The sequence below is a fragment of the Hemiscyllium ocellatum genome, chromosome 23 (genome assembly GCF_020745735.1).
Source record: "Hemiscyllium ocellatum isolate sHemOce1 chromosome 23, sHemOce1.pat.X.cur, whole genome shotgun sequence".
NCBI classification, from domain to species: domain Eukaryota; kingdom Metazoa; phylum Chordata; class Chondrichthyes; order Orectolobiformes; family Hemiscylliidae; genus Hemiscyllium; species Hemiscyllium ocellatum.
The window spans coordinates 42,620,784-42,648,234 of NC_083423.1; the positions used below are offsets into that span (position 1 = coordinate 42,620,784).

General features: G+C 39.3%; 1 protein-coding gene across 3 annotated transcripts in view; it reads left to right on the plus strand.

The window, feature by feature from the left end:
- LOC132826763 (proton myo-inositol cotransporter-like) overlaps nt 1-27,451 on the plus strand; it is a 135,448-nt gene that overhangs the window by 99,798 nt on the left and 8,199 nt on the right. For all 3 annotated transcript variants that reach the window (XM_060842941.1, XM_060842943.1, XM_060842942.1), the window contains exons 6-9: nt 81-201; nt 4,121-4,246; nt 21,614-21,735; nt 24,678-24,830. In XM_060842941.1, coding sequence (XP_060698924.1) covers nt 81-201; nt 4,121-4,246; nt 21,614-21,735; nt 24,678-24,830 — 522 coding nt within the window. The remainder of the gene's footprint in view (nt 1-80; nt 202-4,120; nt 4,247-21,613; nt 21,736-24,677; nt 24,831-27,451) is intronic.

A 27,451-nucleotide genomic window follows, 5' to 3' on the forward strand; every position in this document is an offset into this window, starting at 1 on the left:
ATTGAGGGAAACCAATTTATCATGTGGTTATTTACTACCTCATCTTAGATTCTCAAGATAGCTTCTATGAATTTTTGCAGGAACAGCATTGAGCCTTGTGATTCTAGCAATTGGCTTTTTGTTATCAGCCCGGGCTTCTCCACCAATAACTCTCTATCCCAGAGACCCTTCAGGCCTTAACAGCAGCTGTGCTCAATACAAGTGAGTGTTCTCTTCAATATATTTGACAATATGTTTTTTTAAACATTGCACATAGGATTCTGCTAACATAGGTGTAAATTGTATAATCATGCATTGAAATCAGTAAAAGCTAGAGTAAGCTTTTCACCTTTCTTAAGCGAATAGCAAATTTGTCAATTGACTGCACCATCAGTTGAATTCCGTACATTGTGAGATAAGTATGCTTCTTGAACAGAATGATAGAATTTGACAAAAATGAACTGAACCCAAATTCTCCTCGAGACTGGAGTAACAGTTGTGATTATGCTGTGGCTTTAAGAGGTGTGTTTTGTCCTGCTCCCTTTTAAAGGGGGACGGTACTGAACAGTCTGAGAAGATAAACACCTAACGCTTCACAAGGTTTGTTTGGAAAGTGGAAACAATAGAAACGGCCTGAATGGGTTATGAAGCTCCCGGCTATAGAACTGAGATTTTTGGTTTGTGAGGTTGTGAAAAGCTGCCACACCTCTTTGCTACAGCTGGAAACTGGAGTTCTGTCTTTAGGACTGTCTTTTGATATTCTTTCCTTCGGGATTGGAAGACTGCATGTTTTCTAAATTTGTCTTCTGGCAAGGCTGTGTTTATGGGATGTTACTCTCTTGGAACAGTTACTGTTTAATAGTAGAATAATCTATTAGTTTGCAAAGTTTTCCAATAGAGGAGTTATTCCACATTCCTCCTCCTTTTGATACATTTTAACTATAGTATTTGAATAAATTGCTTTGCTTAAAGTTGATTAGTTTGACCAATTGAATTACGTCTAGAACACAGCACCTCACAGTTACCTTTTAATAGTCATAGTCATAGTCATACTCATAGAGATGCACAGCATGGAAACAGACCCTTCGGTCCAACCTGACCATGCCGACCAGATATCCCAACTCAATCTAGTCCCACCTGCCAGCACCCAATGTTAGAGTTTAGGCTACCTTAATATATTTTGAGGTGGTCTAGTCTAGTCCATAAGTTATGATAAAGAGCACTGCTGCTGTTCAAAACATGTTAGGATTGTAACAAGTCACCATAACTCAGTTTAATGCTAATCTCGCTGGTATTAGTTGCTGCATGACCCCTCACTTTCCGACATTAAGTTTCATCTGCAGAGTTTTTGCCCAATCACTCAACCTATTAATATCGCCTTGCAAATTCCTTATGTCCTCCAAAGTAATATGTCCTCTCATCTATTTTTGATCCATCAGCAAATTGGGATACATTACATTCTTCCCCTTCCTCTCAAGTCATTAATATAGATAGCAAATAATTAAGGCCTAGGATTGATTCTTGTAGCATTGCATGAGTTGGATCTTTTCAACCTAAAAAGACACATTTTAATTCTGATTTTCTGTGTTAACCAATCTCAAATCATGGTACAGGTACACAATCCTTTATCCGAAATGCTTGGGACCAGCTAGTTTTCGGAATTTGGAATTTTTCAACTTTTGGATTAAGTGACAGTTTGACAGTGATTTTTTAAAAAAATCTTACTGAATAGCAGACTCACGGAGTACTCTGGGCCCAAAGACAGAATTGAGGCCTGCCAGTGCTAGGCTGTGCCCCCTCCTCCGCCCCACGTCATATTTGAGTGACTTGCATCGAATGGGTGTGGAGTTGGGTTAACTGTTTGCACGCCAAACAACCTTGAGATAAAATCTTTGAAAAAAATCTTCGGATTTTGGAGCTGTTCGGATCTCCGATAAAGAGTTGTCTACCTGTAATACGCTACTGCCAATATCATGAGCTCCTATTTTATGTTACACCTTTATCGAATGACATTTGGAAATCCAAAAACACTACATCATTTGGTTCCCCTTTTTCAACTAATCTATCAACTTGGAATTCCTATAAAGAACTTGATAAATGAATATTGGACAAAAATCAGATTGGACAAACATGAATTTGCAAATGGAATATCATGTGTGATAGCTTTTTGTTTTGAAAATGTTACCAACAAAATTGATAAATAGGACTTAGGTTTACAGAGGTTTTGATAAGTCTCCCATGGGTAGATTTTTTTTTTAGATTAGATTAGACTTACAGTGTGGAAACAGGCCCTTCGGCCCAACAAGTCCACACCGACCCGCCGAAGCGCAACCCACCCACACCCCCACATTACCCCCTACCTAACACTACGGGCAATTTAGCTTGGCCAATTCACCTGACCCGCACATCTTTGGACTGTGGGAGGAAACCGGAGCACCCGGAGGAAACCCACGCAGACACGGGGGAGAAAGTGCAAACTCCACACAGTCAGTCGCCTGAGTCGGGAATTGAACCCGTGTCTACAGGCGCTGTGAGGCAGCAGTGCTAACCACTGTGCCACCGTGCCGCCCACTAATGGGATGTCTAGCTAAATTTAGATGTCTAGCTAAATTAAAGTACATGTTATTAGAAGTAATGTACTGACATGGATAATGGTTTGGCTGACAAACAAACTGAAAACTGTAGGAATAAATCAGTCATTCTTGCATTGGTAAACTGTGGGTACTACAAGGATTGGTGCTTAGACCCTAGCTGTTCACAGTATACATTGACTTGGATATGGGAACCAAATGAATTCCACATTTACAGGTGATTTCTTGCTAAGACGGAATGTGTGTTTTGAGACTGATCTAAAAAGTTTGCAGGGGATTTGGACTGGTTTAGAGTTTGGGCAAGAATATGATCGCAGAAATATCATGTAGAAAATGAGATGTTTTCCACTTTGGCAGGAAGAAGAGATGTCTATTGATGGAGCCTATAGAACTAGGATTCCAATTTTAAAATAAGGGAATACTATTTCAAACCACAAAGAAGAGAATCCTTTTACTCAGAGTGTGGCGAAACTTTGAAATTTCCTATCCCAGAAAGTTATTGATGCTCTGTCTTGTTTTGGTTTTCATTAATGATCATCCAGAATAAAAGATAATTTTAACATTTCTGTTTTATAGTACTAAATTTGAGGTTGATGGTCAAAGATTTATCAGTAGTATAAAGGGGTATGAGGAGAGCATGGATAACAGGCATTGAAATGTTTGATCAGCCATAATTGTATTAATAAATAAAGGTAAAAATAAAGTTGCCATAGTCTTACTAGATCATTGAGCTGCTCTCTAATGAGAGAGCTACTGGTGGTTTAATCTGCAGAGACCTTGAGAAGGAGAGTCCTTCAATGTAACCTTAGCAACATAGGGATTGAGCCCATGCCATTGACGTAATTCTGCATTGCCAACCAGCTGCCTAGCTGACTGAGCTAACCAATGTGATTCGCAATCATTAGCTGTTTGCTCATGTCTGGTGGGTTTATCTTTGGTGTGAGAGACATACTTGCAATGGTCATGGTGGAGACCAACTTTGATTGTAAGGCATAATTTGCAAGTCTGGTTGTTAGGCGGTTGCAAGAGTCATTTGTAGGTTAGTTCTCCTAATTTTGGCTCAAGTGCAAGGAGTGTGTTGCAGGGTTACCTGGGTTAGATATGTTATTTTTATTCACAATGCCTTAGTTGATGCTAGATGATCTATCTGGTTTTATTGCTTTTCCAAATCATGTGGTACAATCGAGAGATTTTCTCAATTAATTCAGTCGGTATTTTAGAGTCAATCGCACTGCGGTGTCTGGATTCATATGTAGGCCAGATCAAGTAAGGACAACAGATTGATTCTTTGTAAAGAATATCTGTGGACTTGATAGTGTCTTTATGACAAACTGATAATTTCACCGTTAATCATGACACTAGAATTTTTATTCCAGATTTATAAATTAATTGAATTGTAATTTATCTCCGCTGTCAAATGTTTGAACACATGACTCCAGAATATTCGTCCAAATCTCTGGATAACTGTTCAAGTAACATTATCAGCATGTTACAATTTGGTTGTGCATGTTTGGAAACTAATTTTAATGGTTTTCCTTTCTTAATTTCAGATCTTGTAATAATTGTATGTTGGACCCAAATTGTGGCTTCTGTTTCAAAATGGAAAGTCCAAATGTTACCGAGTCGTCATGTGTTCCTGTAAGCAACAGATCTGAGGGAATGGCTGCCTGGGGCAGGTATTAAATTCTTTAACTCAGTTATTGTGCTCAGCATCTGCTGAGTACAACAGAAGCCCAATTACGTATCCAATTAAAAACAGTGAGAGACAAGATAGGCTTTCATTTGAGACATAAACTTTTCATGAACAATTTTGATGAATGATTACATCCTGAAAAGAAAATGTTGATCGATATTCCTAGTATGCTGATAGGCCAGTCACCTAGTTCCAACATTTTAAAATCCTGTCCTTTTGGGGGATTCTGTTCATCTGTATTTAGTTATAGGGCTGACTTGGAATTTAGTCTGGCTTTATTACAAATGCTCAGCTCTTCCATACATGAACCAGATTACAGTCTAAGTTTATTCTGTATGGTCTTGAAATGATTAAAAAAAAGACTCTGATCTGAAGATGGGAGCATCTGAATGGTAGGGAATGGCCTGAGTGTATTTTGTTTTCGAGGATTAAAAGTAAAAGAAAATGATGCAATCATGTGATTCTCCTGAATTAGCTTTCCTATGCAGCCCAGCCAAGTGGTAAAGATTTGAACTGACCCAAACTTGTGTTTATGAATTTTACTTTTCTTTCATACTCAGTCTTCTAATTTGTCCTGGTGTTAGGTTTTAGGCCTGTTAGTATACACTAGAAGCTGATCAAGTTTGATATTATTATCTCTTTTGTAAAGTCTGAGGATTAGATAATATATGGAAAGATCTATCATTGCAGGGGGGGTGTGGGAAATAGTGAACAACATCTTCTCTGGTTTGTTTCTACTGTGAATATCATACTATGATATTCATTAATCACTGCATTGCTCCTAATTAATTATAATCTAATTTATAAATTAGATCATTTCAATGATCTATCTAGCATTCTAGTGATTCTCTTTTTCCTGATCTTCAACTCTAAAATGATCCAATGTATCCAAATTTACTTTATAACTTCCTATAATTGAGTTAAATTCATGGTTACTGGCGTACTAGTTTAGAAAAGGCACAATGCTATTGTATCCTGAAATGCTTAATTTTACATTGACCAGTGGTAAATAGTCAGAAAATCAACTGCATGATTTGTATCTTTTGCGAAAGATCCTAGGTAACTCAAATTATTTGGCAGTAGGTAACTGAATGGATGGTAGAATACTCTTCACCAGTCACTTGAATTTTACAATTCTGAATCCTTTTTCAGTTCACAGTTTTAGTGTACTGTTTGTGCTGTCAATTTTTGGATCTCCAATCCTTCTCATTACTACAATGACAAAGTTTTTGTAATATGCAAAGGATTACAGTTATAACCAAATTCCCAAAGGGGAATAATATTGGAATATTAGACTCATGCTGCATTGATATTATTAATGTGTTCAACTCCATAATCTGGTTTACTTACTGTTCTGTCTTAAGATGATTATAGTACAGTCTGCTTTGCTGTCAGTTTGGTCAACCCTGTTTTCCATGGGTTTTATGTTGCAGTGTGTAATCATGATAATGTCATCTAGAGGTGGGTGAGCAAGCACTCATCAGCATCTTCAGAATCATTTGCCAGCCTCCTACCAAACACACCCCACCCCCTCCAAGTAACCTTTCCATGGCTACTTTGTCCAAGAACATTCTGCATTTATGATTACAAAAACGATGAGGCAACCTATGATGTCATCCACCTCAGCATACATGTCCGTGAAATTTCCATGCAGCCTTCTACAAGCAAGCTGAAAAGTTTTGTCATAAGTTCATCTTATTCTGCATCACCTTGTTCTCAACATCTTCTGTAGTCGTGGTCCATTTGAATCCATTGTGGCAGAAGCAGTCAGTGCATATGGCTTTTTGCCACCAACTTTTGCTTTCTTGGTTATGAACATGCATTCTGGAACAATTGTGTTCCTGCTTCTTTTGACAGCATAGATAAACTGGAAGATCAGCTCTGAAAAATGTGTTGCTGGAAAAGCGCAGCAGGTCAGGCAGCATCCAAAGAGCAGGAGAATCAACGTTTCAGGCATAAGCCCTTCTTCAGGAAAGATCAGCTGCCATGGGTAGTTGGTTTTAAGATTCCTAATCATTCTGCTCTATTGCTGGAGGTCGATGGCAGATAAGAACATCACCTAACTCTTTTGAGGTCAACAGTGTTGGAGTGTATAGGATAGTGGTCTGGAATGATGAACTTCCTTTGCTGTCTGTTAATACATCTTGTCCACTTTCCTGGTTGCCCCAAATGCTGATGGTCATTCAGGCAGTTTTGTTAGCTTTGTATCACATGGGGAGAATCTTGACAATTGCAAAACAATTTGGCTTCTTGTTCTTTCCTGTCACAAGTGGCAGCTTTTTGGGGCTATCCATGTTGGCAAGCTGTGACACATGACTTGTTTTGCTTTCCATCATTCCATATTTCACTTTTAAACATGAAAGAATAACCTGGTAAAAGGAAGGAAAATATTTAGGATTCAGAGATAAAACTCTGCAACTCTTGGTACATGCTCATTCAGAATGTGGATGAGACCACTTTGCAGTTAGTCTTCTGTATTTGCTACTGTACCACTGTTTGTGCTGAAAATGTGCCAAGCCTCATCTTGAATCGGTCTGTCCACCCATCATTGGCTCAGTTTCTTTACTTGGCTGACTCACCTTCCATATAGCATTAGACCAGAGATGAGTATTTTCTAAACTCAGGGTGTCTTGTACTACCTGAGCAGTGCTACTTTGACATTTATATTGGACATGCTCACATTCTCTTAGTGGAGATAAGGCTTGTTTGTTGAAGAGTTCCAGGACGTTCACTTTTTGCTTAAACATGGTGGAATATTGTAATCTTAGCATTATCCAGTTTTCACTTCACATCACAGTTTTCCACTTGCTGTATCAGTTTCACCTTCTCTCTGATCGACAGTACATTTAATTTTCTGTTTATCAGGGCTTGAACATCCTATCATAGATTTTGATGCCAAATGATGGCTTACCCGGATTTCATGTTACAGTACGGCCTAACTCCACTTTTGGTACACAGTCATATGACAAGCATGCAAAAGTTTAGCTAATCCAGAGTAACCAATCTAGAACTTTTGGACATCCTTCTCCAGGATATCCTATTCTGCCAGCAGGAATAACTGACAACTACAGCACAACTAGAATTTACAATACTCTCTGAATTTGACTCACCACAATTTCACCATATTGGAAATCAGCATAATTCAGCAATACTTTACAGTACATATATGCTTTAAAAATTGCAATAAAAGTATTCCTTTATATATTTAAAGATGGTAAAGTGCAAAATGTTTCAACATCTGGAAACTAGTTTATCATATAAAACATTTGAATAGTGTCCAAGTCTATCAATTAAGTATTTCCATTTTGGATGAATTAAAATAACTAAAACATACAATACCATTCACATTATACTATACTATACTATACCATTGTATTAGTGTACAATCATGTGAAAAATTTCCCACGTTTTGCTCAGCAAGAAAAAATGGATTTGTTCCATCAATCCACTCACTGAACAATTCCTGAGGGCTGTCAGAAGCAGGGATGTTCACTGATTGCACAATGTTCATTGCCAGTCGTGACTCAGATACTATGTATCCATATGAAGCAAGGCCTCAACAACATTCAGGCTTGGTCTGATGTGTGGCATATATGTTACTTGCCAATTAAATACCAGATAAATAATTTTCAGCAAGAGAATCTAACGATTTGATGTTTGTTCAATGGCATTATTATTATTGAAACCCAACACAATCAACATCCTGGGAATTACAATTAACCAGGAACGGACTGGATCAGCCATAAAAATTCCATGGTTACGAAAGCAGAAGAGAGGCTAGGAATTCTACAGCAGGAAACCTCCCTCTTATCTCCCCAAAGCCTTTCCATCATTTTAGAGGTACAAGCCAGAAGTGTAATGGAATACTTTGTTCTTGCCTGGATGAGTGCAGGTACAACAACATTCAAAATGCATGATACTGTCCAGGCCCAAGCAGGCTCGCTTGATTATTATCCCAGCCACCACATTAGACATTCATCCCTTCTACTACCAGTACACAATGGCAGCATTCTATGCAGTTTACAAGATAAAATGCAGTGATTCATGCAGTCTTCTTCCAAACACACAACGTCGACACTTAGAAGGACATATGCAACTGATGCATGGGAGTACCACCACTGCAAGTTTTCCTCAAAGCTGTACAGAAAACCGACTTAGAACAGTATTGCTGATCCTTTACTGCTGTGTGATCAATATTCTGTAACTCCATTCCTAAAAACGTTCTTGTATACCCATGGATAAGGAACTGCAGTGGTTCAATGAAACACCTCAACATCGGCTTTGCAATGACAATTAAGGAAAAGCAATAACTGCTGCTTTGCTCATGCTGCCAATATTACGCAGAAACATTGTCAATTTCTTACAGTACTCAGGTTAAATCCATCCGATTATTCAAAGTCTAAATCTCTAATTTATTTTAATTCATTTGTGGGATTTGAGTGTCGCTGCCTGTCCCTAGTTGCCCTTGAAAAGTGGGGAGCTACATTTTTGAACCACTGCAGCTCACCTGTTGTGGGATGACCCACCATGACTTTAGGGGAGGGATTTCTCGATTTTGACCCAGTGACACCATCCAAGTCAGGGTAGTGAGTGGCTTGGAGGGGAACTTGAAGTTGGTGGTGTTTCCACTTCGAATCTGAGATGCTGACAACGACATGGCCTGAAGTAAATAATTTCTTTTGCTTAGCAGAGTCTTGTGTCCAGCATTTCCCCTCCATGGTCCAGGAAGATCAGATTTAATCTCGTGCTGAATCTTTTCCCATTAGCAACTCTGCCAGAGCTATCCCTGTCGTTGTATGAGGGGTGGTCTGATAATCAAATAGAAACCAGGGCAGTTTGGTATTTAGTGAAGCTGTAGGCTGTTTCTTTAAACCTCCCTTCAAAGTTTGGACTGATCTTTCTGCAGTTGCCCTCTTTGATCACCCTCATTTTATCTTCCAATGGGTGTAACCTGATTTTGTTTAATCTGTAGCCCATATAGATCACTCAGGGTGCATGGAACACACATTTTTTTCCCTTCTAAGGCATATAGCCATCTGGGAGAAGCATCTAAAGGACTAAGTTCTCCAAGTGTTCCTTATTGGTTTTCCCTGTTTTAAGCATGTTATTTAGATAAATGGTATCCTGGAGTAAAATGTAAAATGTTGGTGTGCGGACAAGAGACAAATGGAGTAAGATAACTCATTGGCTGATATCCAGGATAGTGTAAAATGTTCTCCGCTATCTGCTGAAAAGTTGCACAGGTTGACGACACCCTAACTGGCAGTCCTGTATAATGGTACAAACCCTTATGGGTGTTAATTTTAGCATACTTCTAAGAATCCTCATCCAACACAATCGATTTATGAAGGACAGCTCCCACCAACCCAGCCAGCTTTGTGTGTAAATCCTCCATGCAAGGTATTGGGTGATTATTCTGTTGCAAAAAGCAGTTTGTTCTTTGCTTAACCCCCACAAAGGCAAACAGACCCGTTACTACTGGTATGGCCGATACTGCCCATTCTGCAAACTGAATTGTTTGATGATTCCTTTGTTTCAAGCCTTCTGACTTCTTCTTTTGCCTATAAGGCAAAATGTACTGGGTGGGCCTTACAGAATCATGGAATTGCTTTCTGGTCCAGCATGCAAAATGGCCTTGACTCCTTTTGATTGTGCCTAGACCTTCATGGGAAAACTTTCAGGTATTTAATTAGAACTTCACTCAGACAGTCATTTTCAGATCAAAAGATGCTAAGCCAATGAAGCTTGATCTTGCCAAATTCCATGCAGTTAAGCTTAGGCCAGATCTTTTTCACTACAATCATGATAACAACCAGCTCCTTCTCATAAGAGACTTGATCAAAACTTAGAGTCATGGAGATGTACAGCATGGGAACAGACCCTTCAGTCAACCGTCCATGCTGACCAGATATCCCAACAATCTAGTCCCACCTGCCAGCACCCTTCGTCTACATTACAAGTTTTTAGTCCATTAAGGTCTTGCGTAAAAGAAACGGTTGGAGTCCAGAGCAAACCTTGTCAAAGACTGATTCCGCAATCATTGAAATGGCTGTGCCAGTATCGACTTCCATTAGAACTGGGTGACCATTTCACCAGATGTTTCTTTTGATAGGTTCTGACTAAGCAATTTAACTGTTCCAAACCAGTTATGAGTGGACTTTAGAGGATATACACTATCCTGGATATCAGGAGTTATCTTACTCCATTTGTCTCTTGTCTGCACACCAGCATTAGCTATAATGGCTTACTGGTTCGGATCCTGAAGAAAATTTTAACCATTTAGCCAAGACTTGGCTTTGTTTTGGGGTTTTCCTATGGGCTGACCTTGAAGCCTCTTTGCCTCACTCAAGACATATTCTGAACAATGCAAGCACCTTCACTCAAGTGGTGCTCGGTTGGACTGGTGAGGGTGTCCAATTCCGTTGGAATACCTTGCTGCACATACTTGCTGTGTTTTCCAATGATAAAGCTAGTTGTAATGCCTGTTGGTTGGGCTTAACTGGTACGCAATTTTGCATAGTTACATCATTCATCCCACATCATTTACTCGTGGTGTACTGCAAGGATCTGTTCTGGGGCCACTGCTGTTTGTCATTTTTATAAATTATCTGGATGAAGGTATGCAAGAAAGGTTGATTAAATTTGCAGATGACACTAAGGTCTGTGGAGTTATGGACAGGGCCGAAGGATGTGGCAGGTCACAGAAGGACATAGAAAAGCTGCAGCGCTGGGCTGAGAGGTGGCATATGGTGTTTAATGAGAAAAGGTATGAGGTGATTCACTTTGGAAGGAGTAACAGGAATACAGAGTACTGGGCTAATGGTAAGATTCTTGGCAATGTGGATGAGCAGAGAGATCTTGGTGTCCATGTGCATTGATTAGATTAGATTCCCTACAGTATGGAAACAGGCCATTTGGCCCAACAAGTCGATCACACAGATCCCTGAAAGTTGCCACCTAGGTTGATAGGGTTGTTAAGAAGGCAAATAGTGTGTTAGCTTTTATTGGTAGAGGGATTGAGTTTCAGAGTCATGAGGTCATGTTGCAGCTGTTCAAAACTCTGTTGTGGCCGCACTTGGAGTATTGTGTACAATTCTGGTCACCGCATTATTGGAAGGGTGTGGAAAGTTTGGAAAGGGTGCAGAGGAGATTTACCAATATGTTGCGTAATATGGAGGGAACGTCTTATGAGGAAAGGTTGAGGGACTTGAGATTGTTTTTGTTAGAGAGAAGGAGGTTGAGAGATTACTTGGAGATATACAAGATGACCAGAGGATTGGATAGGGTGGACAGTGAGAGGCTTTTTCCTTGGATGGCAGTGGTTCGCAGGAGGGGATATAACTTTAAATTGAGGTGATAGAGATAGTTTCTTTACTCAGCGTCGTAGGGGCGTGGAACGCCCTGCCTGCAACAGTAGTAGACTCACCAACCTTCAGGGCATTTTAAATGGTCATTGGATAAACCTGTGGATGAGAATGGAATAGTGTAGGTTAGATGAGCTTCAGATTGCTGCACCGACCTGTGAAACCATCGAGGTCCAAAGGGTCTGTACTGCGTTGTAATGTTCAATATTCTAATTACCAAACAGTCGGTCTCAGCATCTCATTAAGGATTAAACCAAAGTCACATGCCTCTGCTAGCTGTCTTAACCAAGTCAACAATCCCAAAATGGATTCTCCCTGTTTCTCGAATTGCTGAGTAAAACCGATACCGAATTCTGAGGCACTGAGGCTTGGGGTTATAATATTCCTTAAATAAATCTGTCAGTTCTTGAAAGGTTTTAGTATCTGGTGCCTTGGAAAATTAGGCTCCTACTAGCTGAAAAAAGCGCAAGTCCACAAGCTGCCAGGAGAATTACTTGTTGCTTTTCGTCTGCCCCAGTGTCATTTGCCCAGAAAAAGTAACACATTCTTCTCACATACTGGCCCCACTCTTCAACAGCAAGGTCAAACAAGTCACGCTTTCCAAATATTGGCATGATAGCAGTAATGCTTACCCCAACTCAAGAACGACTGTTGCGAGCCAATTTCTTTTGGAACATGCTTTTCTGTCATCACCAATGAAATAGCTCCAGAGGTGTTATCCTATTACCAAATCACCCTTCACTTATACATAGAAAGTCCTTGACACTGATTCAGCCAGTTTTGAGTGATCAAGATCTCTGACACTCCCATTTTTAGCTGTCAACCAGAAATCCTTGATTGGAGCCCCAGTTAGTGAACTCATATTCTATGATGCCTACCTGGCTGATCTGGTTACAATGACTACAGCAGTGCCTTTAAATCTTTGTTGTTAGCTCTTTTCCATGTTAAGTAATTCCACAATTTATCATTTTAAAAAATCAGTTTTCAATGGTTATCAATACTACTTACAACTACAGTGCACCTTTTTTAGGAGTTGCAGATTGCCTTGAAGTTGTACCAGTGATACTAGGCCCCTTATTCATCCGTACAGCCAATGAATAGTATGACAAGTGTGGCCATATGCATCAGTCATGTACAAAATGTAATATTAACTTAATGTGCTCTCTGAAACACCAACGCATCATCACTCGTCATGAGCCTTGATCTCTGCACTTATTTTTAGGCCCAATCATCTTCTGCTTTGGAAAGTGTAAAGTAGATTTTATTTGTGAGCAATTTTAATAAACAACCAAATATAAACTGAGAATATCCACAAGAATACGAATCGGTAAAACGATGTAAGATTGCTTAATAAGTTACTACAACAGTGAAGTTGAGTAACAATGCACCTGTTGCTCAGGTAATTAACTCGAACATGTAAGAAATAGAAATGATGGCATGCGTTCACGATAATGACAAGGTGTATATTTATCCATTTGTGAGAGGCCACAATGGTCCTGAGAAGGTGGTGGTGTGCTAACTGCATCTTTGAACCTCCATGAGAGTCTGTGTAGTGAAGGTAAGCAACAATGCTTGCTAAGTATTTTCCCTAGCAAAGATTAAGAAGTTTTTTTTTCTTTATTTTATATATATATATATAAAAATAAAAATTGGAGATAGTCCTAATTCATCTAATTTCCAACTAGAAGGCCAAGGATGAGTTTCAGAAGATGAATTCAAAAGGCTTTGGCAAATTGTTACAGTTCATCTTGTAAATGATGCGCACTCCATCAGTGGGATGGCAGACTCGGAGGGTGAATCTTTAAGTTGGTCGACAAGGTACCATTCAAGCAATCTGCACAGATGCCTTATGATGGCCTGCCCAGCCAAGTGGAGACACTTCATCTCAGTCCTGACTTGTGCCTTAGCTGTTGGGTAGAAAAACCTCTGAGTCAGAGGGTGAGTTACTGCAGATTACCCAATCTCTATTGCTCACTCACATTGTTTATATAGAAGGTTACTGATAACTCCTGAGGAGGTGATGGGGTAGGAAATTCAGCAATGTCAGTAATGTTATAAGTTAAGTGAATGCAGTTAAGCATTTTCTGCTCAGAAGTGGTCATTATCTGGTACTTGACTCGTGCTTGTAATCTGCTCAGTCCCGAGTGTTATCTAAGTTTTGCTGCATGCAAGTTGCACATGAAATTGAATTTGACTGTGTTTAGCAAACATCCCTATTTCTGACCTTATAATGAAGGGGAATGTATTTCATGAACTAGGTTTTAAAAAAAATCACACAACACCAGGTTATAGTCCAACAGATTCATAGAAAAACTTTGTACAGAGGAACAAGTGGGGCGTGCAGTATTTCGTTTAGATAATTGATTATTTGGATAATCGATTTGACTTTAAACAAGGGAAGCTATACTGATCTAACATTGTGCTCTATGGAGAGTTTGTTTAAATCTAATAATTTTGATGAGTCTGCTATTTAAACAAACCAAACTTTGCATTCTGCAAATCGCAGATTAAACTGAGATGACCTAATCCTTACCATCAAATAAATATATGAAATCCCAGCATTAAGCAAGATCCCGAACAGCTGCTACAATCATAAGAGCATCCACTGCACTCATTATCACAATAGAAAGACAGAAGCACCACCTTGTGCATGTGTTTACTTTCTCTGCCATTTTTTTTGTGAATGGCCCAGTAAATTGATGGGATTAAAGCATGCACTTTTGCAAAAGACTGTGTAACTAACCCTTAGGTTAAAAAAAAATCCAGTCATTGTTGCTTGAGGTGCTTGTGTTTCTTTGTTGCCAGCATTTTCACATGTTCTTCAGTATAGGTAATCAGAATTTACTTACCTTTTTGATGTAATGCTTTTATGGGACTTTGAGAGCTTGTTCGGATCATCCGAAATTCAGATAATTGATATTCAGATAATCGAGGTTGCTCTGTATTTGGAAGTAAAAGCTTTTGTGGTGGTGCTCCTTTATCAGTTCAGCTTGTTTATATTGGAGCATTATCCTGAAGAATTTCTGCAGTGACATCCCGGACTGAGATGATTGGACTCCAGTGACCACAGCTGTCTGTCTGTCTTGCTCGTTTCGAGTCCAGTGAGTGATTTGCAACCTGACCACAACAATTCCTACAGGATTCAGTTTGCTAGAGCTCCTTCATGCTACTAATGGTCAAATACTACCTTGATATCAAAGCTAGCCACACTTGCCTCACCTCTGGAGTTCAGCTGTCTTGTCAGTGTTTGGACCAAGACTGTAATGAGGCAGAGCTAAATGTCTTGATTGTACGCATTGTGAGAATCATGGGTGCTGTGTCAACAACCTCTTTAACCACTTGCTTATTATTGCAAGTTATTGATGGGGGTTGATTGGCTAGATTACATTTATTCTGCTTTTTGTGGACAGGATGTTAAAAGGCAGTTTTTGACTTTGGTAAGTATATCCGTAGTGGAAATGACATGGCTAGTTCTGTAGCACAGGTCTTTACTATAACAACTGAGATATTGTTAGGGTCTGTAGTCTGTCTTTCATCTCACGTGTTCATTTGTTTCTTGCGATCTCAGGCAATGAATCAAATTGGGCCAATCATTTATTGTGGCAGTCTTGGGCAAAGACAGATGGATCATCCATCCAGTGCTTCTGGCTGACGATGATTGCATTTGTTGAGGTTTTTCACTCCACTTCTGGACTCCAGCATCATTTAGAATGAAAATGTTTACGGAGCCATTTAGAGTCATAGAGTCAAAGAGATGTACATCATGGAAACAGACCCTTCGGTCCAACCTGTCCATGTCGACAAGATATCCCAACCCGATCCCCGATCTAGTCCCACCTGCCAGCACCCAGCCCGTAAGCCACCAAACTCTTTCCTATTCATATGCTCATCCAAATGCCTTTTAAATGTTGCAATTGTATCACCCTCCACCACTTCATCTGATAGCTCATTCCGTACACGTACCACCCTCTGCATTAAAAAGTTGCTCCTTAGGTCCCTTTTATATCTTTCCCCTCTCACCTGAAACCTATGCCCTCTAGTTCTGGACTCCCCAACCCCAGGGAAAAGAATTTGTCTATTTATCCTATCCATGCCCCTCATCATTTTGTAAACCTCTATAACGTCACCCCTCAGCCTCCAAAGCTCCAGGGAAAACAGCCCCAGCCTGTTCAACCTCTCCCTATAGCTCAAATCTTCCAACCTTGGCAATATCCTTGTAAATCTTTTCTGAACCCTTTCAAGTTTCACACCATCTTTCCAATAAGAAGGAGACCAGAATTGCATGTAATATTCCAACAGTGGCCTAACCAATGTCCTGTACAGCCGTAACATGACCTCCCAACTCCTGTACTCAATACTCTGACCAATAAAGGAAAGCATACCAAAACACCGCCTTCACTATCCTATCTACCTGCGACTCCACTTTCAAGGAGCTATGAACCTGCACTCCAAGGTTCTGCAAGGTTACTTCCTCAAAAAACTCAATCATGTTTGTGAGACATGGTTTCCCATGCACAAAGCCATGTTGAATATCCCAAATCAGTCCTTGCCTTTCCAAATACATGTATATCCTGTCCCTAGGATTTCCTCCAACTTGCCCACCACCGACGTCAGGCTCACTGGTCTATAAAAATCTGATTGAAGATTTGTAGCTCGGGTATCCGTTGTTGTGGTTCTGCTCGCCGAGCTGGAAGTTTTTGCTGCAAACGTTTCGTTCCCTGGCTAGGGAACATCATCAGTGCTGTTGGAGCCTCCACACAGCCACCACTCTCTGGGTGAAGAAGTTTCTCTTCATCTCTGTCCTAAATGGTCTACCCCGTATTTATAAACTGTGTCTCTGGTTTGGCACTTACCCATCAGTGGAAACATATTTCCTGCCTCCAGAGTGTCCAATCCTTTAATAATCTTATATGTCTCAATCAGATCCCCTCTCAGCCTTCTAAACTCAAGGGTATACAAGCCTAGTCGCTCCAGTCTTTCAGTGTAAGGTAATCCTGCCATTCCAGGAATTGACCTTGTGAACCTGCGAGAAATTGTTCCTCAATTTCCCTCTGACTATTAGGGGGTCTATAATACAATCCCAATAAGGTGATCATCCCTTTTTTATTTCTCAGTCCCACCCAAATAACTTCCCTGGATGTATTTCCAGGAATATCCTCCCTCAGCACAGCTGTAATGCTATCCCTTATCAAAAACACCACTCCCCCTCCTCTCTTGCCTCCCTTTTTATCCTTCCGATAGCATTTATATCCAGGAACATTAAGCTGCAAGTCCTGCCCATCCTTGAGCCATGTTTCTGTAATAGCTATGATATCCCAGTCCCATGACCCTAACCATGCCCTGAGTTCATCTGCCTTCCCTGTTAGGCCCTTTGCATTGAAATAAATGCAGTTTAATTTTAGTCCTACCTTGCCCCTGCCTGCCCTGACTGTGTTTGTTTGTTTGTTTGTTTGTTTGTTTGACACTCTCTCTTTTGTTCTCAACTGTACCAGCCTCAGATTGATCTCTTTCCTCACTATCTCCCTCTGTCCCAAACCCCCCCCCCCCTTTACTAGTTCAAATCCTCCCAAGCAGCTCATCTCCTAGCCAGTATATTAATCCCCTTCCAATTTAGGTGCAAACCATCCTTCTTGTACAGGTCACCTGTATCCCAAAAGAAATTCCAATTGTCCAAAAATGTGAATCCTTCTCCCATATACCAGCTCCTCAGTCATGTATTCATCTGCTGTATCCTCCTATTCCTAACCTCACCAGCTCATAGCACAGGGAGTAATCCAGATATCACTACTCTTGAGGACCTTTTTAAATTTCTGCCTAACTCGACCGTTTCCCTTCCAATGTCGTTGGTTCCAATGTGGACAATGACCTCTTGCTGGCTTCTGTCCCCCTTGAGAACATTCTGCATCCTCTCTGAGACATCCTTGATCCTGGCACTAGGGAAGCAACACACCATTCTGACCTTTCGCTGCTGGCCACAGAAACGTCTGTCTGTACCTCAGACTAGAGAGTTCCCTAACACAATTGATCTCTTGGAACCCGACGTACCCCTCATTGCATTAGAGCCAGTCTCAATATCAGAAATTTGGCTGTTCTTGCTTCGTCCCCCTGAGAATCCATCACCCCCTACGTTTTCCAAAAAAGCATTCTTGCTTGAAATGGGTATAGCCATAGAAGGGTCCTGCACTAGCTGCCTACTTCTCTTACCTTTCCTGTAGTCAACCCATCTATGTGACTGTATCTGAGACTTACCACACCCCCCTTCCTATAACTGCCATCCATCACATACTGTTGCTGTTGCAAATTCTTCATTGCTCCTAACTGTCTCTCCAACCGATCGATTCGATCTGATGAGATTCGCAACCAACAGCATTTATTGCAGATGTAATCCGTAGTAACTCTTGAACTCTCTTTAAACTCCCACATCTGACAAAAAGCGCATATCACTCTACTAAAGGCCATTTTTGCTCTTCACAATCTACAGACCCAGAAAATAACACCGTCTTATTCCTCTTCAAAACTCTGCCCCAGGTTAAATTAATAGTTATGGCTTGTATTTTAAGTTTAATCAAGAGATATATCTCAAAAAATGTGTAATCAAGAGAAAACCCACTCTACTCACTATTGTAGACTTTCTGTAGGTCCCATTTAAAAACAATACACTTATCTGCTTCTGTGCTGTGAACTTCATCCAAACAGTTCGTCCCAGATCAGTTGCGAATTTCACTGTTTGGTAATTTTCCCAGACGCACTCCGATGTCGAATGATACATGAATTCAAACAGTAAAGGCCTTAACTGTGCAGGTTCACTGCTGTGTCAGTTTCTTTCTCTCTCCTGCACTGACTTCACCATGTGCTTCCTTGTCAGCTATTCTCCCTTTTAAAACTGCTGTTTTGACCTTTTTTTTTCCCAAAGTTCAAAAACAATGCAACAGCATATAAAACAGTATTACTGCTCCTGGAATTCGAGGAAATCACCTCCAACACCTAAAATATCTCAATAATGGAGCAGCTGTTCCAGCCAGAAATTTTTCCTGTCCTTCATCTTGGATTACCCAGAATCCTCTTTATTTATTTAATTGACCGATGACATTCACAAAAGTCTTGCAGTGGTTTGATCTGATCAAATGGTTGTGAAATTTCTTAGCTACAACTACAGCATGCATTTGTTTAGCATGCACATATAGTTAATTGTCAGAACTTCACCAGGTTGCCACCTCCTTTTCTGATATACATGGCTTCCTTGATTCATTTCAGTAAAGGACAAGTGGAGCTCTTTCAGAAATCTAATGCAAAGCATACAGATAAGTGTGTACCTTGGATTGACAGGCACTGATTAGATAATAGTAATATTTTTTAAAATACTCAGATAAGGCAGCAACTATGAAGAGTGAAAATATTTGATGTTTCATGTTGTTGATCTTGTTTCAGTTCTGCCACTTGTTGACTTTGTTTCTCTGTCCATTTATGCTACCAGATGTGTTGAATATTTCCCGTATTTTCAATTTTTTAGATATCCAGCAAAAAGAAATTGCTTTAAAAAAGCTGGTAAACTTGGCAGCTTTAAAGTCGAAAATTCTGAGAATCAGAGTTTGTAAATAATTTGGAAATCCTATTCTGGAAATTGCTTCGTTCTAAATTTCTAAGAGTATATCAAAAGGTGGTACAGGTTCAAACTAATAAAAGGAATTTTGGATTGATCAGAATTTTGTCTTATTGGTGGACAACAGGGGCAAGTCATTGAGGTGAAAACTCTGGAATTTTTTCAAATCACTGTGTGGCGGGGAAGATGAGAAGTGTGAGGTCTTTCTGGAGAGATGAACTAAATGGTGATGTTATGACTGTATGGACAGCTTAATGTCCATTGATGTGTGTGTAAAAATGAAAGATGTATTAAAAACGGTAGTATAAGCAGGATATGAGCTACCTGAGATTTAGTTTGAAGTTTACGAATGGGAAATCATGTATGATTATATAGAAAAGCAAGACGTAGAGGGGAAAATCCATTCCTAAGGAAGTGGGAACAAAATGGTAACATCACTGAAATAGTAATCTAGAGACCGAAATTAATATTCTGGAACATGTAGCTGGTAAAATTTAAATTCAGTTAATAAATCCAGATTTTTTTTTGAAAATCTACTCCGTTTTGACTGTGATAACTATTGTTGTAAAACCCATCTGGTTCACTAATATATTTGCAGGAAGAAAATCGGGCATCTAGACCTGATCTGCCCTACGTTTGACTTTAGATCCACAACAATAGTATTGACTCTCAAATGCCCTTCAAAATTGGCCACTCAATTCAAGGATAACTGGGGATCAGCAGCATGTGCTGGCTTTGCCAGTAATACTCATGTTCCAGTAAAGAATGGAGAAACAGAATATATTGTTTTTGATCAAAGCCTCTGGAAACCTTGACAGTCTCTGATTGGAATTCACACAACCCAAAAGCTACCATTGTTTCCCAGATTGTGTAAATGTGATGTTGTGTAGAATTACTGGGCAATAGGTTTGACAATCTGTATATATTTTGTTCCATGTTTTTATTGTCAAGCTAGTCCCATTTATTAAGATTATATCTCCTCAAAATAGTATATTTAAATATAATAATTCAGTGCTAACTATTAAAGCTATGTTCTGGAAGATAGCATTGCAAAGTGGTGCTGTTCTGCTTTCCTTTGTTCGAAATGGAAGTTGGCATGTATGTTATTTATCGTTTAGCCTGTTTTTGAATGATAATGCATTCCGGTATGGATTTCTTTTATAATCTGAAGAACTGCAAACAGACTTTTGAGTTTATGATTGAGGGAGGTTAATTGGTAAAACACTTAAGTTTAATTTAATTTGTTTTGGTCAGCTGTCTATTTTGTATGGAAATCCTTCACCACCATGTAGTCCCCAGACTAGTTACCGTCATCAGGTAAGTGACAGCTTCAGGTTTAACTGCATGCTTGATGAGTAGGTACAAGGTATTTGTAACTCTTAACATATAGTTCAGTGACAGAAACAATTTGGCTTTCAATGTGTTTGTATCTTTCCCTCCTGCTGTTTTCCTCAGCATGGCTATATGCCATTTTCTAACAAATCCTGACTCCTCCAGTTGAAAATAGAAACTTTTGCCTCCCTGTAGCTCAATCAATGCAGGTGTTGAACCTTGTTTTCTTTATTCATACTTGTAATTATTGGAATGCATTTTCTTCAAAATCAATGAAGTTAAAATTATCACAAAAACACTTCAGGGGAAGGATAAAGAAATTTTATCAGAGTTCAAGCAAAAAAGGTAAATTGACTTCTTTGTAAAAAAAAAGAAAGAGTTGTTGGTGCATTGAATGTCCTTTCTCGGAAGTATGAGACTGGTCCCTTATGCAATATATGTAATAGAAAGAAGATGGCATTGATATTTACTGCCTTGAAAGATATTCTTCCACATGGATACGTTCCTGAAAGACTAATTACTTTGATTTCATGTTTCTCTATTAGATACCCTATGAATGTATACCTTGGTTAGTCTTGGCTAATACAATGCATTAGGGGTTCATTCTGATGTAGACAATCTTTCTGAATCATCTGTGATCGATGAAATTCATCTCTTTTGATAGATCTATCCTGCATCAATGCGATTAATTTTAATGCCAACAAAATGTTTCTAATTTTTGCAGTTTCATATTGCATGCATACATGCCATTATGGAAATTTATCACAGGTACAGTTGCTATTCTTAACTATAAAATGAAAGGAGAGAATTGCATGAGAAATACCACAACCTGTATTGGTGAAGAGCAGTACCAACATTCCTAGCAAAGTAAAATAAAGAGAGACGAGAAAATAAAGTTTAAGATCATCATGCTTCTTGCCCTGCCACCTAGTACCAATGGAGGCAAAATGTAGTTATGTCCTCCAGAAAAATCACCTCTCCCAGGCAATGGTGATGAATTGATGGTATTTAGTGAATGATGTTGTGAATTACAATATTCTATTATTTATTTTAGATGCAGTAATACTTCAGAATTTAAGAAAGAAGGCTTATCTTGGGCTTACAACTTCTGCCCTACAGTATATTCTTGGACTGCGTTACTAGGTCTTATCCTATACCTTGTCTTTTTTGCTCCAGGTATGAAGCTTATTTTAAATTATTCATAATCTGATTTTATTTCAATGATTTGTATTGTCTTTCATTAATTTTGGGGAAAATAATCCAAGATTTTCTGTGGATGGAAAATAACCTTTCTATATAAGTAAATATAATTCAAAGTTGCACTTTTTGGGGTTGAGGTTTGCAGCTTGTGATGAATTGTGCTGTCATTCACCTTAAAGACATACGTCTAGTTTTTGTAGTCCATCATTATCATTATTGAAAAATTTAAGCAAAGTTGCAGCTGACAGCTTAAACAGAAAGAGAATGCTTTCATGTGAGTCTTGTGAAGTACCCTTTCCCTAATACATGTTCCTTTGTGACAAACACTGTTTCTGTGATGTGGAATTACTCTACAGTTGGTAGGTGTCTGCTCTTAATAAATTGATAAAAGTCCATATTGTTTATTTGTTCAATGCTGTGTAGAGTTTTTGAGAAATAATCAAATTAATTGGGCCAGAACTTATTCTAACTAGTTAACAAATGGTGTCTGTATTTATTAGACTTGCTGTTCTCTGTTTTGATTCCCAAGATCTGGAAATTGCTGTAAATGGAAGATCGAAGTAGTGTAGTCTCTTTTTTTATAAGGCATCTGGAATATAATATCCAATTCCGGTGTCCTTAAGAATATAATTAAATTGGAAGCAGTTCAGAGAACAATTAATCAACTGATACTTGAGATGAAAGAGTTGCATTGTGAAGAATGATTGGGCTAGTTGAGAGACACAAGAAATTGTCTTGTAAAGTTAAAGTATGTGAGATTGAGCTAGTGTATGGTCATGGATCAAGAGCTGAAGAAAGGTCACTGGACTCAACATTAACTCCAGCAATTTCTGTTTTTGTTTTGAGTAGAGAACTTGACGGCAGAGTGGGAATAAATGAGTGTTTTTTTTCAACTGGCTGGCAGTCATTAGTGGGATACCAGAGAAAATCAGTGTTTGGACCCTAGCAACTCAATATGTATTAAAAACTTAGATGACCGAACTAAATATCTCTAAGTTGACAGGTGACTTTAAGTTAAATGGGAGGGTGCAGAAATGTTTCAGCGTGATTTGGTTAAGTTCATTGAAAGTGTGCAAATGAGAGGTTACCTATTTTGGTAGCAAAAGCAGGCAGATTATTATCTGAATGGCGATAGTTTGGGAAAGGAGGAGGTGCCCAGAGAATTAGTTTTCTTTCGGCTGCTGTGAGTAAGCAAGCAAGGTAATGGTAAGTTGGCCTTCGTAGCAAAGAATTTGAGTACAGGAACAAGGGTGTCTTGGAGCAATTGTTCAGGCCTTTCACGAGACCACATCTGAAGTATTGTGTGCATCAAGACACTGTTAAAAAGGGCCACAACACACTGCAGTACACCAGAACTGCAAAAAAAGGAAGAAGAATACCTAAACGATGTATTCGCCAAAAACGGATCCCTGCGCAAATTCATCAACAGATGCCTAAGGGAAAGATAACGGAATGAGGACATGCCGCAACCCAAAGGACTAGCCACACTACCATACATCAAGAGCATTTCCGAACTGACAGCCTGACTACTGCACACAAACCAATAGCCAATCTCAGACAACAACTCACCAGAACGAAGGACCCGATACCCAGCATGAGCAAAACCAATGTAGTGTACAAAATCCCATGCAAGGACTACACAAAACACTACATAGGACAAACGGGAAGGCAGCTAACAATCCATATCCATGAACACCAACTAGTCACGAAACGACCCGACCAGCTATCCTTAGTAGCCACACACGCGGATGACAAGTGACATGAGTTGGACTGGGACAACACCACTATTATAGGACAAGCCAAACAGAGAACAGCCAGGGAATTCCTAGAGGCATGGCACTCATCCACAAATTCAATCAATAAGCACATCAACCAGAACCCAATATACCGACCACTGCAACAGACAGCTGGAACTGACAACTGGAGGCGGCAGATTCAAACCACTACAAATGCCGGAGGAAAGATCACATAAACACTTCACAGGAGGCTCCTAAGCACGGAGAATGTCACCTAGACAGGGGACGAAACATCTGCAACACAAATTCCCAGCTTGACGAACAGAACCACAACAGCGAGCACCCGAGCTACAAATTTTCTCACAAACTGTGTGCAGTATTTGCCTCCTTATCTGAGGAAGGCTGTTCTGGCTATGAAGAGAATGCAATGAAGGTTTACCAGACTGATTCTTGGGATGGCATGACTGACCTATAAGGAAAGATTGAAGAATGAGGGCAAATCTCATAAGAATCTAAAATTTCAGGAAGAATGTTTCTGATGACTGGGATGTTCAGAACCAGGGATCATAGTCAAAGGATATAAGTTAGGCTTTTAAGACTGAGATGAGGAGAAATGTCTTCAAACAGGGCGTAGTGAGCCTGTGGAAGTATCTGCCACAGAAAGTGATTGGGGCAAAAACATTGAATGTTTTCAAGAAGTTAGCTATAGTTCTTAGGCCTAAAGGGATAGTGGGTATGGGGAGAAGTGGGAACAGGGTACTGAATTGAATGATCATATTGGAAGGCAGAGTAGGCACGAAGGCTGGATGGCCTACTCATGCTCCTATTTGCAATATTTCCAAGTTAAAAAGGATACTTTGCCTGAAATGCCATGCTTCAACTTCGTATGCACAATTTAGCTTATATCTACGTCATAAGTAGCAGAGTTTCATATTGTCTGTACATTTAGATGGTAAGTAAACAACTGGACCTCTTTTTGTGGTGTTAAGGTTAATGGAAACCAGTTCTGGATTTTAAGCTCTGCATTTGATTTTGCCTGAACTGACTGTATGAGTTCCACATAAATAATAGTCAGTGCTATTAACATCAGTCTTACTTTGACAAATAATTTTTGTCCATTATCAGGAAACTTGGATCTGGAGCTAAGTATTTGAATCATGTTCAACATTTCTTTATTTTTAGGAATGGGTTCAATGCCTTGGACAGTGAATTCTGAAATATATCCAATGTGGGCACGAAGTACAGGAAACGCCTGTTCTTCTGGAGTCAACTGGATTTTCAATGTTCTTGTGTCAGTATCATTTTTGCATTTGGCAGAACATCTTACATATTATGGTAGGAATGAATTGTATTTTAGAATATTTTTCTAAATATGCTGAATTATTCTAATTTAATACAGTATCAAACGTTTTAATTTTGACAACTTAATTACCTCAGTTACAATATCCATGGATAGACGATAGAACATATAATGAATGCAAATTAGTGCAGAATATTTTGTTTTTATTTTATAAACGTGGAAGCAATTAATGAAAAGCCAATCTTGAACTGAAAGACATTTTAAAGTGCTGCAGAGTAGACCACTTTCCCCCTCAAATCTGCTCTGCCGTTTGAGATCATGAATGATCTGATATTCCCTCAATTCTACATTGCTGTCTACCCTCTATACACAATGACTCTTTTGTCAGTAAATAATAGTGAATGCAGCTGTAAATAAACAAAATAACCCTCTCTCCACTGCACACACTAACAACCAGTGAAGAGAGAAAAAATCTCCCTGGTCTCTATCTTAAATGGGAGATCCCTTATTTTCAAACTGTTGCTTAGTTCAAGTCTCTCTCATAATGAGAAATATTCTCTCAACATTCATCCAGTCAAATTCCCTCAAGAACTTGTGTTTCAATAGAACAGTGCTCATTGTTCTAAAACCTTTCATCAGAAAATGACCTATTCATCCCAGGAATTTGTCAGGTAAACTTTCTCTGAATAGATCCCAAATTAAATTTAATCAGGAGACAAAAAATGTACACTAACCCAGATGCAATCACAATACCCTATACAAACATAGCAAGCCTCTTTTATATTCCAACAAAGGCATTTTATTTCCCATCCTAAACACTTACTTACTCATGAGCTTACTCCTTATATTTAATAACAGCACAATATAAGTAAAATACTGCTTTTGTCGTCTTCCTGCCCAAGTGGACAAGTTCACATTTTCCCACATTATACCCAATCTGCCAAGTTTGTTTCCGTTCATTCACTTTATATCTCTTCGCAAACCCTAATTGTCCTTTTCACAACTTATTTTGCTACTTATCTTTGTCATCAACTGCACATTCAATTCTTTCATCAATTCAATGATATAAATTCTAAATAGGTGAGGCCCAATCACTGGACCACTTAGTTAAAGCTTGCCAACTCAGAGTGACCATTTCATGTATACTATCTGCTTCCTGTTAGCGAACCAAACCTCTTAGTGCTAATGTGCTACACTGCATGCCATGAGCTTGCACTTTGTGTGGTAATCTCTTAATGTAGTATCCAAAAAAATGTATTTTTGAAAATTTAAGCACATCACATCTACAGGTTCTGGTTTTTCTACATTCTTTGTTACATCTGTTTAGTTGCTTGAAGAGCTAGGGACCAGGATGAAGCAGCATGATCAGTTGTCACATGTAGTCCAGCAAAAGCATTATCTGTACCTGCAAGTTGTAATCAGAACTATTAAATGAACCTTGATGAACTTTTCAAATAAACTGAATCCACATTCCTTACTGTATTATTTAATTAACTCAGTTAATCTGACATGATGATCAGTGCTGAAGAATTTTGTTTAAAAAAGGTCAGCGATGCAAACTTGGAACCCACACCAGATGGTCACTAAGCCTTGAGTGATGCAAAAGCTGCAAGTACACTAGAACACCAGAGAGAAACAAAATTACATAAATAGTGAATACTTTTAATCGTTTAAAAATAATTAAATGAAGCTTAAGCTGAAAGCAGCACTGGGCAAAATTCTTTAAAAAAGCAAATATGACATTGCAATTACAATGCTGAATCTCCACACTTAATAAACTTAGTAACAAGGCTACTGTAAATCCCCTAAACCTAATAGCATATGCAAAAGCCAGGTAACATTGGAAAATGACTACCATGTTCATTAGCATGAATTGAAAATCCACAGAGGTCCCCTCTGAATTTCAGGTGTTAATGTTGTTTAGGTGCAGAACCAAATAAGCCAATAGTAAAAATAAAGATAGCAATTAGAAATGAAGGTTGAATGGATTCAATATGCAGGTCTGTTTCGGGAAGATTAGAGAGATTCGGCTAATGAATGGCAAACTCTGCAAATCGCCATAGTATAAAATAAAGTTAAAATTTTGAATTCTCCCCTATCGCATAAAACTGATGTCTTGCAGAAACAGCCATGCATATCAATCAGTAGGTGCCATGCAAGGCAATGAGTCTGATTTTTTTTCAGAGGCTGAGCTTTTGAGTAGATGATGGAGCTGATTGTAACTTTCATGCCTATCGATGCTTTCCAAAAAAAATCTCTTGGCGGAAAAGTAGTCATAACATCAAATTGTTTGAAGATGGCAGCTAATATGAAGCCACTGTTGCTGGAAAACAACATGTACAAGCATGAGGTACAATTACCACTATTGTTGAAAAGTGTGGTGCTGGAAAAGCACAGCAGGCCAGGCAGCATCCTAGGAGCAGGAGAATTGACTTTTTAGGCAGAAGCCCTTCTTCAGGAAAGAGGCTGGTGTGCCAAGCGGGCTGAGATAAAAGGTGGGGGGGGTATTTGGGGGAGGGGTGCTGGGAATACGATAGGTAGAAGGAGGTGAGGGTGAGGGTGATAGGCTGGAGAGGGGGTAGGGGCAGAGAGGTCGGGAAGAAGATTGCAGGTCAAGAGGGCGGTGCTGAATCCGGGGGCACTATTGACAAGCAAG